Here is a 19,059-nt window from a genome sequence, read left to right on the forward strand (position 1 = left end):
ACTCGCAAGGGCAGATAGTTCGAATGCGGAATCACCCCCCCCCCCTCGAGCTTCCCCACCACTCCTTGTTCAGCGCATTTTTAAAAAAGGTCTACTTCCTTCCAGGTTCTGAAAAGACGCACGCTGAGGGGGGGAAGCGGCAGAAACAGGGTGAATGCGCGTTCAGCGCTGGTGTAGTGGGGAGTTCTGCAGGAAACCTGGATATTTGGAGCACGCATTTAATGGTGAGTAGGGAATCGACCTCTGTTGCTTGTATCTTTGAATATAATATCTGCTGTGGATGTACATTGCTTGCATCTGATGAACCTAGTATAGTTTACTCATCCTTACAAGGTATCCTAATTTCCTTTCTACAGTTTCTAGGGACTAGTCTGTCTTGCTTGTTCTCCAGTCCAGAACTGAGCAGCTATAAGGTGCATGATTTCCATTAGGACAGAAGAAAAGCTCTGTCCTTCCAGGATACAGAATGCTAGTCTCAATAGTGGTTTAATCAGGTTTCCACTTCAAGTTGCACCATCTCAGACTACCCAGCAGGTAAAACCAGAGACTTTCCTTTCCTCCTTGTTGCCTAGGTGTGTCTTTAAATATAGTGATGCAAGCCACACAAGGGTACCTGCTTTTTCTGCACCACCATGTTTAAAGGTGCCTAAACAATGAGAAGAGCATTATCTGGTCTGTCTCCTGGGTCATGTGGTGGTCCTACCCACACCCAGCAGCACAGGGAAGCTTAGGTGGTCACTTGCAGAACAATGAGAGCTGCTGGAGGGCCCACTCACAATGGCAGCTTCATGCCAGTGAAGAAAGGAGTCTGGATGAATCAGCTGAAGGTGGGAGAGGGGCTCCTTCCCGGTTTCCCTCTACCCCTCCTTACCTTCCTTTCCCCTCTCTTCTCCCCAGCTTTCCTCTCGCAGTCTGCTGTGAGCATCCAGTATTTGCTCCTGTGGTCTTGGAAGGATTTACTGAATTTGCTGTGGGATATACTAAAACAAAGAACATGATTGCCTGTTGGGAACAATGGGAGATGCTTGAAGGCCCATTGGATATAATGGGAGCCAGGAATGCCAATTGACTTGCATGAGCTACACTGAAATACAACACAAAAAAGTTGCAGAGAAAATGAGGAATTGATTTTGGATGAAGATTTCTGGGTCCAGATAATCTTCTCCGGGACTGGAATCACAGCCACCAGAAAGAAGCAATGGCCCCTGGGAGCGCCATGATTGTTCTGGGACTGCAGTGACATCCCCTGGGAGTAGCTGATGCATACAGGGCCCGGAATGATAGTCTCCAAAGTGAAATGACAGCCCTGGGAGTAGTAGAAGTGTTCTGGGACTGGTATGACAGCCCTCAGAGCAGAATGATGGTGCCTGGGGGCAACAAAAATGTTCTGGAACTAGAATGATGGTTTCTGTGATTGAAATCAGTGTGAGATATTTCATTCCACACTAAGGCTTGCGACTACAAGTGCAGAACACTGATTTCAATCATGTGGTCTGTCATTCCACACTTGGATCTGTCATTCCAGTCCCAGAACTCTTGTGCTACTCCCAGGGGCCGTCATTCTATTCTGGGGGATGTCATTTGAGTCTGCGAACACTACACCTTTGATAGTAAAATTTGTGCACAAAAACAATTAAGGTTTTTGAACACATTGTAATTCTAGGACAGGGGTCGGGAACCTTTGCTACCCAAAGAGCCATTTGGACCCGGTGGCAGCAACTGGGGAGCCTCACCCCCGCCCCGTGGCGCTGCCCCACCCCGCCCCACACCCAGCCAGCCCTAGCTCTGCAGCTCCAGCTGCCGCCGATGGCAGAGCACCTCCTCCCCCCCTTCCAGAACAGGGGGAGAGTGCCTCCTCCCCAGCAGGCTCCTTACCTCCACCCTTACCCCCACCCTTACCCCCACCCCCGCCAACTGGCCAGCCAGCCGTCATTCCCCTCCTCCCCTCACCCTCCCATGGCAGGCTCTGAGGCTCGGCTTCTGGCAGCCAGCCTCTATGTGACTTTCTTAAAAGGGCAATTCTCCAAAGATTGATTAAAGATTGCTTTCCCCTTTAAGCAATCTTTTGGGGACTTGCCTCTTTAAGAAAGTCATAGAGGCTGGCTGGCTGCCTGGAATGGCAGCTTGAAACTAGCCTGGGTAAGTCGGGGTGGCTGCAGAGGAGGCCAGGCTGCGCGAGTAAGCGCTGCAGTGCTTACTCGCGAGCAAGTCGTTGTGCTTACTCGCAAGTAAGCGCGGCTCCGCGGGGGGGTGCCCGGAGGGTTTTTTGTCTCCGGGCACCATTTGGACCTAGCATGCCTCTGGAAGGGGCAGCCGTGCCAGGAGCCACAGTACAAGCGGGAAGGAGCCGCATGCGGCTCGTGAGCCGCGGGCTCCCGACCCCTGTTCTAGGATTATCAAAAATGGAGATTACATTTTGAGGTAATGTTAAATTACAGATCTATGATGAAATCCTGAAGAAATTAATTTTAAAAATAAAATGTCAAAGTCTAGTTTTAACCCTTTTTTGCCATCAAGTCACAATTGATGTATGGCGACCTCTGGTGGGATTTTTGCGGCAAGAGATGTTCACAGGTGGTTTGCCATTGCCTCTGTGTTGTGACCCTGGTATTCCTTGGAAGTCTCCCGTCCAAATACTTGCTGTGGTTGACTCTGCTTAGCTTCTGAGATCTGATAAGATCAAGCTAGCCTGAGGCTATCTAGATTAGGGTAGCTGTGACTTTTTGTCTTAAGCATTTTTCAGTTACTTCTGTTTAATTACTTTTAATGAACCAGCAGAGCCCATGAGATATAATTTTTTTCATTCTAAGTGTGAACAAAACATCATGCAATCGCATTATTTTCCATGATATAACAAACACTGTTTAGTAATTACCAGCCTTTGCACTATTTTACCCACAGCATGTGTTACATTGGAATTTAAAGTTGATTAGTGAGAACCACTTGATGATAGTGTGAGGCATGAACTTTAAAGGCTAAGTTTTAAAAATTTCATCAGTTTATCTAGGCTCACTAAGTGATCTTGACAGAGTTACTACAGCTTTTGCTAACCCACCTCTCAGGGTTCTTTTATTTACTTCATTTGTTCTCTGACTTTCGTCCCAAGGCTGATTCCGCATGGGCCAAAAACAGCAGTGTGAAAACGGTGTGAAAATGGTGTAAAACTGGTTTAAAATGGTGTAAAAGAATTTATACTGTTTTCACACCATTTTCACATCACTGTTTTTGGCCCATGTGGAATCAGCCCAACAGAGACTCAAAAGTAAGAAAGGGGCCCAATTATAATCTCTCCCCTGTTGGAAGTGAAGGATTTTATGCTGTTTGCTGCTTCAGGGACAGGGGAGGACTTTTCAGTGAGTCAGATAGCTAGAGGGGGTCAAGACTCTAGACACCTTTACCACTCTGACACTACCCTTTGATGTGTAGATTGCTACTCTCAGGGAACTTCCTTACTTCCTGCTTCTCCTCCTCTCTCCACCATTCTTACACACATTCCATCTTGCACCATGTGTGCAGAGGGATGCAGACAACATCTCTCACCATCCAGCTAGATAGATTAGAATAGAGAACCAATCTCTTCACTTTTCTACCCAGAATGTAGTTCACTAATAAAGACTCCTCCTATTAGTTAGAAACTACGAATTGACTCCGAGTTTTCTTTGTTGCCAGCACACACATACATACCAGGGGAAGCTCTGCTCTGCTTTGCCTCCATGCACTGTGCTTGTACTGTAAAGGTATCTCCTAGCAGAGAGAATTACCAACATCACCCAGGGCCTATGAAAACCTTGAACTGGCATTGCTCCTACCCTCAAAAAATCTCCGCTGAGGTCACTATCTCTCCTTATCTCACTGTAGAGCACAGGTGTCAAACTCGCGGTCCTCCAGATGATATGGACTACAGTTCCCAACATCCCCTGCCAGCATAATGCTGGCAGGGGTGATGGGAACTGTAGTCCATAACATCTGGAGGGCCACAAGTTTGACACCTATGCTGTAGAGTCATCCATGATGAGTTACTGGGAAAGTGGAAGCCTACTACTACATGCCCTGAGTGAAGCTCCTTTATTCTAGTGAGGGTTTTGTTTTCTGGAAACTCTGGGAAGTAGATCTTTCCTTCAAAGAGATTGTAGATAAAAGGGAAGGGGAGTAGGTGAAAATGCACGTGTGTAAACTCATGCACATACCCTGATCTGAGCTTCCCTGATCTGAGCTTCACTTCCGATGCTGTTAGTTGCCCTGTGTTACTACAGTTCTTCCATCTTTTGCTCATCTCCATTTTGACTGTCAAAATTCTGGGTAGTACTCATCTCTTTAACTATGCTCTTACCAGCGTTTTTTAAAATGTATCATACATTTCAGTTCCCGATGGGGCCACCAAAACAGGGAAAGAAGGGCCAGGCAGACTGGGTCTAAGGCAGCGGTTCTCATCCTGTGGGTCGTGACCCCTTTGGGAGTCGAACAACCCTTTCACAGGGGTCGCCTAAGACTATCAGAAAACGGTCTTTTTATATTTTACATACACCAATTTTATGGTTGGAGGTCACCACAACATGAGGAACTGTATTAAAGGGTCGCAGCATTAGGAAGGTTGAGAACCACTGGTCTAAGGGCAGGGCTAGTAAATTCCCCCCCCCCACCCTGCCCACACACACCAACCATGGATTTGCTCCGGTGCACCACAAGCACAGTTGCAGTCATGAACTGAAACTGTCCTGCTGCCAGTCTGCTGTTCTTTAAAATCTTGCTCTTGGGGATAGGAAGACCCTCAAAAACAGCACAGGGTTAGCAGTGGAAGGGAAAATCATCAGAAATCTCACACCAATGGAAGCACGATTTGTGCAGACAGAACAAAGCATAGGTTCCGATGCCATATGGCTCAGTCAACACAGCAAAGAAGTCAAAAACATCCCAAGAACTACTGCCAATTGTAAACCTACAGGGGAAAGGGGTTAGAAGCGGGCTAGACTGACTTGAATAAGGATAAGACAGAGAATTATTTGATAACAGCAATTTGGCAAACCGATATGATGAGGTGGGGGAGGAGGGAAAGAACCTCAGTGCTCCAGCAAACAGAATACACATTGGGAACAAAATCAGGAAGTTTTAAAATTAAATCTCCTTAGCACCTATGATTCCTGAGTGAATAAATATGAATGATGAAGCAAAACCCAATGACCCAGCAAAAGGACAGATTAAAAAGTCAACATGACTAAACAACAAACATGTAAAAATATTAAACCAAATCAAGAATGTCCCTGAAGTAATTTAGACCCCATGCCATTGTATGAACTCTTTCTTGGAATTCACAACTGAGGGAACAGATGAAAATGTCCCTGGAAATGTAGCTATGACCAGCATCGCAGTGAAGGGAGGTGATAAAGTAGTAGGATATATTTAAGGACAAGAAATTGTTAGCTTGTTCTCCACAATTCTTTCACCAGTTCTTGCAGGAGGAGGAGGAGGGATGAACACTTAGAAAATCTCCCCATAGGACAACAGAGTGAAGAACTGGCTAGCTTCTTTCTCATTTCACCCCAACCCTCAATAATCTAATTACATCTCATTTAGCCACACAGCTGCTCTGGTGGGTCAGATGAGCATGAAGCTAGTCGTCTAGTTCTGAGCATGAGCAGAACAACACAGGACAGTATATTTATTCCTCTTTTCTGTGTTGATTATGATAATTTGTGAGCATGGAAATTGGCACACATCCTCATCTCTCCAAAGGCAGCCTTCCCCATGTCAGGATAGTATAAACTCTTGGACGTTCTGCTGTGTTTGCAATTTTGAGAGTGCTGAGTGTGGAGTATGATTAATTAGGACCAAAGGAAGCACTTTTCCTTTATTCCTAATACTTTTCCCACCCCAATTGTTTTAGGTATGAATTTATCAAACCCCTTCAAACTATAGCATCCAGTGATGGTTCCAGTTGAGCGAGTGGGGGTGGCAGCAGCAGCTGGTGGTAAGCTGCAGGCCCGCCAGCTGCTGCCGCCCCTTCCCTCAACCGGAACCGGCTGCCACCCCCGGCTCAAGATCAATCAGCAGTGGCCCAGCTACCCCGTCTTCAGAGGCAGCAGGGCCATCGCCAATGGAGCTTGAGGAGGGGGTGGGAAGCAGCCAGTGGCAAGCTGCTGCCCCACCTCCCCCCTCAATCTCCATTGGTGGTGGCCAGGGCCACTGCACCAATGGATGGAGGTTTAATCGGGGGTTGGGAGGCCACAGCAGCCAGTCGGCCTGTGGCCTACTGCCGGCTGCTTCTGCCTCCCCTCTTCAACCTCCACTGCCTTCGAAGATAGGGCAGCAGGGCCACCGCTGATGGATTTTGAGCCGGGGGTGGCAGCTGCCGCCAGCGAGCTGTGGGCCCACTGGCTGCTGCGCCTCAGGCTGCTGCAGCCCCTATGGGGGGCATGGGAGTGCAGTGGTGGGATTAGCTACTGGTTCTACCAAACTGGTGCAAACCAGCTGAATCCCACCACAGCCCTTCCCCCATAAAACCCTCTTTCTGTCACCATCGCAGTATCTATTTAATCTCCTCAAATTTTCTTAGTACTTGAGGTTGCCAAAATGCGAGAGGTGCATAACTTGAGCAAAAAAACAGGGCAAATTGAATGATTAAGAATGAATTATTAAGCAGATTGAATGATTAAGGATGCAATGCAGTCTTTCACACACTCTTTAAGTAAAGGTTTTTATTTAACTAACATGCACTGTATTCAGCTGAAGCAACATAGATGAGCTAGGACACATCCAGCTTCTAGGAAATAAAAGCAAAAAGAGAAATGTTAGCTTGAAGGCTATCTAGATATTGCATTTACAACAAGCATTCTTCTTTCTGCGGGGAAGAATGGGCTTAGAATGCCAGGAGAAGTGACAGAGGATTTTCTCTATTCCTCCATGGGTCTCGTCCCATTTTTTGCAAACAGGCTGTTTTAACATTTTCCCTCCAGTTGTGTAGATTGCTATGGAACCAATCCCATCTTTGGGGTCTGCATCTCTAAAGACATATTTCATAACATTTCATTCGCTGGCTGCTGGATATAAACCCTATCAATCTGCCCCTCTTGACAATGAGACCCTCTTGTCTGATTCCCCATACAATTGTCACAATAAATGCACAGGATTCCTTCCTGTATGTAACATATGGAGTTTATAGCTGTCTTCACATGTTCACATGTGGATTCCTCTGAGGCCAGCTGCCCCGCAATTACATTTTGCAGGCAAATAAATGAAATACATGCATTGATTAAACAGCAATATTTGTGTCCTTACTTATTTTCTTACTGTGTCCTGACATATCCTGTTTTTTGTCCTTCCCATCCCTCAGTTGCAGCTATTTTCATCATTTGGAGGGCAATGGGGGTAAACATGCCCTTATTATATTAGTTTGTGGTGTCTCCTCATTTTTTAAAAGAATAAATGGTTTTTATGCATCCCTGGGTAATCCCCCCAAAATACCAAACCCACCCCCCCACCCCCAGAATATATTAAAATCCTAACCCTCTGCAGTCTGGTCACTTTTGGTGCCTTTATGGAAGACTCTTGAACTTCAGTTTTGCTACTAGAGGGAAAAAGTTGGAGGGGTCAAGCTAACTGAGAGTCCCTCCAAGAACCAACCAAACCAATGTCCCTCTGCTCTTTTTAACTGATTTTTCTCATAATAGTCTGTGCTTTTTGGGTATGCTCAATCCTCATCCACCATTAGTGGTGAGGTCTTTAACACACTGAATGTGCAAAGTCCTGTATTTGTCATATCTGCAGTCCTATTTTTACTGCTTTCATGTTTGCTACAAGCCACTCATTTTACTATTAGACAAAGGAAAATTATAATATGTGGAATGTTGATAATCTACCTTGCTATCCACACTGGCCATTTCAGACTTCTCATTTTTCTCCACCAACTTTCTGCCCACAGCTGAGCAACGAATGAAGAATGTAAGGCCTCTTCATGGCCTTGACCTGCCCTGTCTTTTTGATGCTTATCTCTTAATACCTTCCTGCTCAACAATGTCAGTCTTACAAACCTATCATACACATTGCCTTAGTGTTCTTGGTCCACCCTCTTTCTGCCTGTAACACCCTTCCTGTCCAGATGTATTCCCAGACCTGTTCTATGACACCTCATCTATGCCATTTATCTAGCTACAGCAATCAGATTTGGCTGCCACCTGCCCTTCAGGGTCTCCACATACCAGAACAGTCTGCTGGCTTATGAAGTACATGTCCTCGAGGAAAATTTTGCTCCTGACCTGACTTGGATTACTGTTTGTATCTTTTAATGAACTGCTTCTGTTGGACTTGATGCCCACTGTACCCAGAACTAGCCCCTATCCAGCTTGATCTCCAACCTACTAGAACATTTATCTTATAATGAAGTACCAGGTCCAACCTGGTGCTTGATAACCCCTTGTTCCCAGAATAACTTCACAATATAGTGTCTCTTATTTTTCCTTTCTAATAACTTTCTTTTAACGTGTCCTGTGGTAGTATGATAATTCATAGCAGGTTTTTATCGAAAAATTGACTACTTTGCAATGTGACTGTTGATTTTGCACGCTGTAGACCCTCATTAGCCTATTCAAGTCAAATGTTAAAAAAGAGTCAGAACTTTTTCCCCCATCCAGGTTTTAGTCAGCGAAGGGGATAACTCATATATTAATGGAAGCTTAGGGTGGGTATACTTCAGCAATTGAAATGATTATGATTTTCTAATTTCAACCTGCAAAGTTCCACTAAGGACAGGATTGAGTCAGTCATAGAGGTTGTGAAGCACACAGTGCCTAGTTTAAAAAGAGACAGACCATCAGAATGGTAAAAATATGCAAAGAATACAGAGCCTCAACAGGGAACTTCAACATTTATTCAGCCTACTCTTTTATTTATCATCTCAAATAGGGATAAATTGAAGGGGGCAGGATTGTACTTACATTCAATTTTATTTCCTTTTGTTTATCTGTTGTTAATTGTCAATGAACTGTATATTTTTCTTTTTTTAATCAATGACTGCAATTAAACTTTTTTATTTTTTTGAAATTGGTAGTGGTGTGTGGGGATGTCTGCATCCATATACAGGACCTAAAGTTACCAAGTGGACACTAAGATGCAAACAGGAGTCCACCTGCTTAGTTCCCCACTTGCATATTAGATACAAAGAAGGAGAAGTGACTTTTAATTTAGAGGGGAAAGTCTCCTTAGGGACTGAAAAAGAGGACTGATTGCAGGTCACCAAGCGATTATGGCCCTGCTGGCCTGATGGTGGCAGCAACAAGTTATCTTATGGTGGATAAATCTGAATAAGTTATTATGGTCTAGCACTTTGAGTCCTGGGTCAGTCAAATACATTCCACATTCCCCATGGCAAAAACAGGTGCTTCTGAAGTCCCAAACTGTTGTGTGGAAGTGTAGGAAGGAGAGCAAAATACTTGCAGGTAGACTTGCAGGTGGCACTTATTTTGCTCTCCTTCCTACACTATTCTTCTTTTACTCCTCCGGACAATCCCCATATCCTCAGCTTTCCCTTTTTCCTTCTCTTCTTTCCACCCACCCAAACACTACCTTTTAGTTGTGATCTAATTGTATTTATTATTTATTCACTCCATTTATATTCCATTTTTCTCCACAATGGAGACCAAAAGTCCCTTAAATCATTCTGTGTTACACTGAGAATGTGTAACTGGCCCAAGATCACCCAGTGAACTTCCATGGCAGAGTGATAATTTGAACCTGGGTCTCCCAGATCCGAGTCTGAAACCTTAACCACTATACCACATAAACTTTCATGTGGTCGTTGCTGTTGAAAAATAGTAAGCAGCTGGGATTGGAAAATTCATGCAAAGGGGGGGGGGGGGTTACCAAGTCACCCAATGGCAGCTGACAGACCTGATTCTGATTCATCCTCCCATAAAAGCCAAAACAGCCCTGGAAAGGGCCCTGCCCCATCCCCTTGCCTTTCATGGAAACAAAATTGTTTAGTTCCTGATAAGGATGATGTTTTATGAACTGGTTTTATTGCTGCTGTTATATATTCTATTGTATTGGTTATATTGATTATTAGAAGCATCTTTAAACACAGCTTGTTCACATGGAATCTCATTTGTCATTGTAATGCGCATTCCTCCAGTTTGGAGAAATCCTTTTGGAGTTCACAATCCATTTTTTTAACTACCCTAAATAGTTTGGTGTCATCTTCAAACCTGGCAACCTCACTACTCATCCCTAACTCTAGGTCATTTATGAACAAGCTGAAAAATGCAAGTCCCAGAACACATTCTTGAGGGGCCCTGATGCTCACATCCCTCCATTTACTCCTACTCTCTGCTCCTTTTTTTAAAAGCCAATTTCCAAACCCCAGTTCCTAATAGATATAAAGCCCTCCTCTCTCACCACATCTCATTGAGACTCCCCAACTGTACCTGTGTAGCTGTCCCAGCATGTGGAACAGGTAGCATTTTGGAGAAAGCGACCTTGCAGGCCTTGGCTTTCAGTCTTCTACCTAGCACCCTACATTTGGCTTCCAGGATCTCACGACTACATTTCCCCACATCGTTGGTGCCAAAGTGCCCCATGACCACTGACTCCTCAGCAAACTGTTTTTTTGGAGACACAGGAAGACATGAAGGCCCCTTCCACTAGACTGCTTCCTCCTATTTATATTATGATGAATTTTTCTTGAAAAATAATGGACTAAAAATACTATAGCCAAATACACTTTTGCTTCTATATTTAAACATTTTGGAATGTTTGGATTCTTATTAAAAACTAGCGGGGCCCGGCCATGCGTTGCTGTGGCTTATTGTGGTGAAATGGGAAAGGAACAGTAGCAGCAAATCAATTGCAGAGGCCAGCAGTACATGCTCATGCAAACATGCATCCTGATACTGTGTGATGTCATTGATGTGTGTGTCCGCATTCCTTGAGGGGGGGGGGGGAATGGAAAGGCACCCCTCCCAAACATCTAGACTGGCTGGTTATGATCCTTTACCTGGGAGTAAGTTTGGTTGGTGGCAATGGGTGTCGCTTCTGAGGAAACCCTCTGAGGGGTGCGACGCAGCCATTCAAAGTATGTCACGGCTGCTGTACCGAGCTTACTCCTAAGTAATGCGTGCCTGGTTTTCTTAACTGTAACCGCAGTATTCAGGGAATCTAGGGTGCCTGGCCCCTCCCTCCCCTCCCTTGCATGTCGCCCCTCCCTCTCTTCCCTCCCTCACTTCTCTTCCCTTGCATGCCACCCCTCCCCCTCCCTCCCTTCCCCTCCACTAGTGTAGGTGGGTCATATCAAGATGCTGGGCCCCCTGCCTCCCCTCCCTTGCATGCCACCCCTCACTCTCTCCCCTCTCTCACTTCTCTTCCCTTGCATGCCTCACCTTCCGTCCCTTTCCTCTCCCTCCCTCTCTTCCCTTGCATGCCACCCCTCCCTCTCCCTCCCTCCCCTCTCCCTCGTGTGTATGTGTTTCACATCCACTGGAGTGACTGCCTATGTGCTGTTTCCACTGCTCATATCTGGCCATCTGAGTGAACATTCTAAGCAGCATGAACATTCTAAGGGTGACAGTTACACACAGGCAGCTGCATGTCTTTCACCAGGGAGCGCCAGGAAAAAGGCGTTTTACCTGGGCCAGGTGTGAAATTTCAGGTATGTGAACATCTAAAAGCACTCTCGCCTGGATGACTATAGTGGCTGGGAATTTTCAGAGGAATTGGCCCAGTAGTTACTGAGTTACACTATCATCAACAAAAACATTGTTAGCTTTTTATATATATAAGATGTAAGTGTTATATGCACTACATAAACAGAGCCCAAGTAGGATTTTTGTTCATGTTTGCAAGAGAGAGGCACTCTGGGACAGGACCTATAGATCAGGGGTCTGCAACCTGAGGCTCCAGAGCCGCATGCGTCTCTTTCATCCTTGTACTGCGGCTCTCTGCGGCTCCTCTCAGCCTCCTTCGGAGAGTCGCCCTAAGAGTTAATGGGAAAGAGCCCCTGTTCCTAGAGAGGCACAGCCCGAGACAGCTATTCCAAGCCACTTCCGGCTTCCCAGTCCCAGCTGCCTGGTTGGCTGATGCCAGAGATGACGGGGAGGGGTGGGGTACGGAGCACCACTGGTGGATCCTCTTGAACAGGTGAGCGGCGAAGGGCAGGAAACGGGAGGGAGTTGCAGGAGCGCAGATTTTCAGCGCAATCCTAACCTCAGACCACCCCCCTTGAATGGGAGGCCGGGGGTTGACCCTGCTTTGGGTGGCCTCATTTCTCCTTCCCCTGGGTCCTTCTTGGGGGGCGGAACCACATGGGGGACCCCAGCAGCGCCACCTTGGGTTGCAGCCCCCCCCCCAGCAGCCCCACTGAGTTCCAGGGGCTTTCCTGGCGGATGGCAGCCTGGCTGAGTCCAGGTGAGAAAGACAATGTCAGGTTTTCAATGAGTTATTACCTGCAGCCCTGCAAGGTTGCACTCGTCAGGGCTGTTTGATGGGGAGGTGGGGGTGGGTGGGAATTGTTTGCTTCTGCATTGCCAAGGAAGGCAGGAGCGCAGGGGGAAAGCCTTGCACGTGGATCTTGGAAGGTTTACTTCAGAGTAAGCCAAGGGAGGGTAAGCTTGTATATTGTGGAAGGGAGGAAGGCCGTGATCATCCTCAGCCATGGTTGTCACGGGTTGCCAGGCAAATCCCAGGACATTTGGGGACAGATTCTCAGAAGCTGTGGCTTTTGGGATCAGGGCGGGGGCCATGCTCAGTGAGGAATATGGCTGTCGAGTCCACCCTCCAGGCCAGACATTTTCTCAAGGGGGGAGAAGTTCAGCCCCCCCCAGAAGCTGACATCCCCATTAAAGGCACCAATTTTGGTCCACCATCCAAGTGGAATTTGAGGGGGTTCTTTTTTGGGGGGGGCATAATCAGAGTCTTTCAACACAAGAAAAGAGAAATGTGTGAAACGGGGGTTCTATTGCTGGTCATTTGAATCATATACAAAACAACAGACTTTTAACACACACACCCTTTTTTTTTGCTTTGATGGGTAAAAATGGCCCCCAAAGAGGGAAACTTCTCCCTGGATGAGAATAAAGACAGTGTTATCTTCATTTTAGAAGTCAAAAAGTATTTGAGGCTCCAAGAGTTTTCTTTTCTGTGGAAAAAGGGTCCAAATGTCTCTTTGGGTGTTAAAGGTTGCCGACCCCTGCTATAGATCAAAGTCTGATCCTCAGATCCTAACATTCTCTACTTCAAATTCTAAAAAGTAGGCCATTATGCTTTTGAAGAAACTCTTCCAAGTTAAAAACGTAGTGTGACCAAACCAATAAAAATTTGCCCAAGCCTGCATACAGCCTGAAGCAATTGCTGTGGAGCTCTAATGGAGCATCTAATACGTCACTGAAAGCACTTAAATAACCAACTGAATGTGCTTCCTTTGCAACCTCCAACTGCCCCAACACTTTAACAAGCTTTCAAAATTCTAGTTCTTTTTCTGCCAGGTTCTCCACCTCTGTAGCACACAAAACACATAATGCTGCAGCAGGATGACAGTTGTTCAGTGCATATACTGTGTGTGTGTGTGCATGTGTGCAGGGGTGTATCTCGAAGAGAAGATGTTGTCAGTTATATTCCATAGTTGGAGGTCTTAACGGCCAATCTGAATAGGATGAATGAAATAAAATCTTGTTATGGGGGATTAACACTTCAGCCTGGAGGCAGGAAGCATAAATTCACATTTATTAGAAGTGGTTTTGGTGCTGCTTGGCGTCTTCTCACTCTACTCTGGACCCATAGAAGAGGTTAAAAGTGCTGATATTATTAGAAGTAAGCACGCATGCCCCTTAACATGGCTGATACCCAAACAGCACATAAGTGTTCACGGAAGCCATTGCTCTTATGGAAAAAGAAGCATATAAAAGTAATCTATGATGATTATAGATTTGAGGGAAGTATGTAAGTGTGGCCAACTGGAGGTTATTGGAAAGTACTCCCAACCAAAAACGGCTTTTTCATGAAAGGCTAATATATCCGACTAACATTTTCTAAGATATTCAGAAAAACCAAGAGGTTAATAGCTATAATCTTGTACACAATACCAGAAAAAGACAGTAAGTTTGCAGAGATGGTGGGCTGCAATGTTCAGGGTTGTTAGACTAGAATCTCAGAGACCTGGTTCAAGCTTTGGCTCTGCCATGAAGCTCCCTGGATGGACAGTGAGTTTTTTTTCAGCCTAGCTTACCTTGCAGTGGTGTTAAAATGAAAGGCAGACTTTTGTACACTGCTCTGAGCTGAGGATGAAAGGATAAAAGTGTTATCATAATCTATTAGCATGTATTGTACATACATACATAGACATGTGCTGTGAAGTCACAATGGACTCATGGTGACCTTGGTAAGGGGCTTTCAAGATAAGTAAGCAGCAGAAGTAGTTTGCCATTGCCTTCCTCTGAGCTTTCCTTGGTCTCCCATTCAAATATCAACTCTGTTTAGCTTCTGAGAGCAGTTTATACCATGCCACCTTTGTATCATATGACACCTCTAAACAAAACATTAAGCTTTCTTCCTGCTTAAGCAGTCATCCTCCAGCTTGATTGGTTCTTTCTCTGATGCAACAGCTATAAGTTGAGGAAAGCTCTTTAGGCTATGAGAACTTCCTTCAGCCTCAGGCTGGAAACAAACCTCTGCAACCATGTACATCTGCCCGGAATCCTGAGATGAACTTAGCATTTTTGTCCACCCACATTTTTCTGTAATACTATTTCTCCCTTGTCTACTCACAGCAGTTTTATGTTTGATCATGAATGAAATATGAATCATGTCCATTTCAAATACTACCTAATAATGCCAGTCATTTACTGTGCACTCATATACAGAGTTACTCCAGTTTAAGGCCATTGAACCGAATGTGCTTAGACTGGAGTAACTCTCCTTAAGATTGCGGTTATTGTCTATACATTTTGATCATTCTGATCTAAGCACTGTTTCTCTGAGCTGATACAAACTTGTAACATGCTCGCTCCCCTATGATACCATCCTTTGTATATGATATTATGTTGTGACAGAAAAATAAAATAAAATTGTTTTGTTTCTAGAATATCATTGGACTTGAAATTAGGGCTTGCCCTTCCTGGTCAAATTTATCCACCACCATGGTTAAACCATGGTTGGACCATGATTCTTATTTGTACATTTTACCGCTGAAAACTTCCCTAGTTGGTTTACTCTCTCTCTTTGCAGAGAAATTACTACACATTGTGCAAGAATAGAGTTATTCCCCCCCACACACATACACACACACCAGCAGCCCATTCGCTTCTGCGGTGTCTATGGTGTAGTGTCAGACTAAGATCTGTGAGACCAAACCACATTCTGCCATGGAATTTTCCTGGGTGGCCTTGTGCCAGTTGTTTTCCATCCAGATCTAATCTTCCTCACAGGGTTGTTCTTGCAAGAATAAAATGGAATAGAAGATAATGATAATGAGCCATTGGGAGATAAGGTAAAATAAACAAGTAGATAAACAATTTTGTGTTTTGCATCAAATTTTGGGGAAAAAATTAAACTTCATGCAAATTTTTGTTACTTTAATGCTTATTAACCCCTTTCTTATGTTTATATTAAGGCAATATACACATATACTAGAAATTATTTTATAACTCAAAATAAAAAGAAAATAAGTTGTGTGGGGTGTTCAGGAATCTATAGTCTAGTTCTCTCCCCAGAATATATCACATGTTGTCTCTTTGAATCCTGGCAGCAGCCAAGGATTTTAATAACACTTAGCCGTTTTACTGTTCATGAAATATTTAATCTGCAAAGAACCCAGAACTACTCTTAATTACAGGGCTGGAGCTTTTATAGAAATGAAAGAAAAAAATTCACTGGTTTGGGTTGCTTTCTTTGAAGTTTGGTCCCCCGCCCACCTTCCCGTGGACATTGGGGGTTAGCAGGAAAGCCCTCCCCGCCGGGGTCTCCAGAACCCGCTGGGGGAGAGCTCACAGGCTTTTGGATCAATCAGATCGCCAGGTTCAGTTCTGCAAAGCGGTCGGCTCAAGAGGAGTGCGGAGGGGGTCGTCAGGGAGATGCTTTCGGCTCAAACGGCACAGGCCCGAAAATGTGTGCGCCCGAGCGTGTGTTAGGGAAAACCACGTGACAGGACAGGAAAAGGCGGCAGCCGAGCGAGGGTAGTGTCAGAGCCCAGACAGACTGGGACAGAGGCGGCGGGAGCAAAAGCAGCAGGAGGAGCTGGAGATCGGAGCTTGGCAGTTCCCCGGGTCTCCAGCGCCGCATACGGGGTGAGAGTGGAAGGGAAGAGGAGGAGAGGGCTTGCACCGAAGCCGATCCGGAGCCGGGACCTGGGAGCCTGGCGAATGTAACTTCGGACTAGTTTAGTTCCAAGGAAGCCAAGGGGCGGCCAACTTGGGCTTCCTCGAAGGCATGGCGCGGCCAGGCTCCCCGTCAGCACGACCTGGGCAGCGGCTCTCTTGAGCGCTTCTATGGGGGATCGCTCGTCTGCCGGGAGCAGCAGCGGGCCCCAGCAGCGCCCGGCCCCCTGCGTAGCCGAGCCCTGATGGAGCCGGAGGACAGGAAGATCTCGGTGTGGATCTGCCAGGAGGAGAAGTTGATCTCGGGGCTCTCCAGGCGCACCACTTGCTCGGATGTGGTGCGGGTGCTCTTGGACGACAGCAAGCAGCGGCGGCGGCAGGGGCCCCAACAGCCGGAGGAGCAGAAGCAGCAGCAGCCACCGCAGCAGCTGGCCTCGCTGCAGGAGTGCGGCGGGGGGATGTTGTCGGGCCCCCCGCAGTCGTACTGCATAGTGGAGAAGTGGCGCGGCTTCGAGAGGATCCTGCCCAACAAGACCAAGATCCTGCGGCTCTGGGCGGCTTGGGGGGACGAGCAGGAGAACGTGCGCTTCGTGCTGGTGCGCAGCGAGGCGTCCCTGCCCAACACCGGGCCCAGGAGCGCCGAGGCCCGGGTGGTGCCCAGCAAGGAGAGCCCCGGCCATCATGGCCTGGGGGCCGCAGCCCGGGCTAGCCTGGCTCTGAGCCAGGAGCGGCAGCGCCGCGTGGTGCGCAAAGCCTTTCGCAAGCTGGCCAAGATCAACAAGCGGAGGGGCCCGCAGCCGCCCGAGGAGCCGCCGGCTAAGGAGGCGTCGGCGGGGGAGAGGATGGAGACCCTGGTGCACCTGGTTCTCTCGCAGGATCACACCATCCGCCAGCAGGTCAAGCGCATCCGTGAGCTGGACCGGGAGATCGACCGCTATGAGGCCAAGATTCACTTCGACCGCATGAAGCGCCACGGGGTGAATTACGTGCAGGACACTTACTTGGTCGGCGGCGAGCCGGAGCCCCCCGAGGAGGCGGAGGAGCCGCCCCCGGGGGAGGCGGCGGTGGCGAGTGGCGGCTGCAGCGGGGAGGAGGTGGCGGAGTACGCCCGGCAGTGCGAGCAGGTGGCGCGGCTGCAGGAGCAGTGGCGCCGCCAGGAGGAGCTGCTGGAGCAGCTGGCGGGCGAGATCCAGCAGGAGCTGAACGAGCGCTGGATGAAGCGGCGCCGGGAGGAGCTGGCGGCCGCCAAGGGCTCCAGCACCAGCCTCTCCGAGACGGACTGCAACACCACCGAGCTGATCGGCGGCGGCGGGGGCGGCGGCGGGGAGTTGCACGTGGAGCAGGAGCGCGTCAAGACCCAACTGAGCACCAGCCTCTACATCGGCCTGCGTCTCAGCACCGACCTGGAGGCGGTCAAGGCGGACCTGGAGTCCACGCAGCGCGCCTGGGACGACAAGGAGCGGGAGCTGCAGCATCTGCTCGACCACCTCCAGGCTCTGGAAGTGGAGCCGGAGGAGGCCGCCCCGTCCCCTCCGCTGACCGAGGACGCCGGGCTCCCCGATGCAGCAGCGCCCGTCGGCTCGGAGGTCTGGGGAGAGCCGGCCGTCCAGGGCTTGGGCAAAGGCTGCGAGGAGAACGACGAGGACTCCGACACGGGCTTGAGCTCCATGCACAGCCAAGACTCGGACTCCTTGCCCGTCTGCGAGTCCCTCGTATAACAGAAGCCCCCGCCTGCCCAGGCCACCGTCTCAGGGACCACCGCACACCTGTGCTTCCCTCTCAGTTTTGCCCGTCCGTGCAATAAGCCCCTCCCTTTGGGATGAAGAATGACTTGATTTTCTCTTTTTTAAATGACCCAGTGAGTGTGTTTTCATTATGACGAAACAAAACAGCGGTTAATTTTGCACCACTTTGTAGTCGACTTATTATGCTCATCAGTTACCTCCTGGGAAGGATTACATAAGTCCCTACAGAAAGTTCTGGATTCTTTAATTTAAAAAGATTGCACCCTATATTTTTTAACTCATAAAGAAAATAAAAGAAATCAGCTTCATTGTGATGGGCGCTGACTTCTTAAAAGCTGCTTGTTTCTCTAAAACAAAAAGATACCTTTGGGGGGGGGGAGATTGTATTGTATTAGCCACTGAAAGGAAAGGTGTTGATGAATCTTAACTGTAGCTTTGACTGCCAAACATGTTAAAGCTAGCAACTGACCAAGTTTAGTCTCCGCATTAGTTTTACGTTCAGTTCAAAACAAAAGAAATGTTTGTATTTATTTCCATATGTAAAGTCCCTGTCCCTTAAATTCGTACCTTTTTATTTCATACAAAAATCATTTTGAATGGGAATTCTAATTCTTGAATTACCTATTGTAAACCTAGGATGGTATTAATTTCTTTTTATAATTTGAGTAATCTGCTTTCTAGCAGGAAACAGGACTTTTAGCACCTTTTTCTGTAGTACAGAACCAGCAGTAACAGTTTGATAATGTGCCCTGAAATAATTAGTTTGCTCCTCCATAGAAGCAAAATAATAATACTTTAAAAAGCGGAGGATAAAGAAGCAAGACTCCAGGTGACTAACAACTAGCATGCAAGACTGCTTGATTTCAGAATGTTTGAGGCAGATTCCAATTTATGTCCTACTAAGAAATTTATGGACAAATGTTTTGAGAGGTCATCTGCATACACACATGAACAGGATGTCGATACTGGCAATATAAATGCTATTGATGAACCACTGAAATCAAACTGAAAATAAACCACATACC

General features: G+C 47.0%; 1 protein-coding gene across 1 annotated transcript; it reads left to right on the forward strand.

Moving 5' to 3' along the window:
• Positions 1 to 15,987: 15,987 nt before the first annotated feature.
• On the forward strand, positions 15,988 to 18,348 carry RASSF10 (Ras association domain family member 10). Its single transcript, XM_048486761.1, has one exon. The coding sequence runs from the start codon at positions 16,535 to 16,537 to the stop codon at positions 18,005 to 18,007; it is 1,473 nt and encodes a 490-aa protein (XP_048342718.1). The 5' UTR covers positions 15,988 to 16,534; the 3' UTR covers positions 18,008 to 18,348.
• Positions 18,349 to 19,059: the final 711 nt, after the last annotated feature.

This window comes from Sphaerodactylus townsendi, linkage group LG02 (assembly GCF_021028975.2).
Source record: "Sphaerodactylus townsendi isolate TG3544 linkage group LG02, MPM_Stown_v2.3, whole genome shotgun sequence".
Taxonomy (NCBI): Eukaryota; Metazoa; Chordata; class Lepidosauria; order Squamata; family Sphaerodactylidae; genus Sphaerodactylus; species Sphaerodactylus townsendi.

Excerpts from the sequence above, each read along its gene's own strand:
- RASSF10 (XM_048486761.1), top strand. The coding sequence starts at position 16,535 with ATGGAGCCGGAGGACAGGAAGATCTCGGTGTGGATCTGCCAGGAGGAG.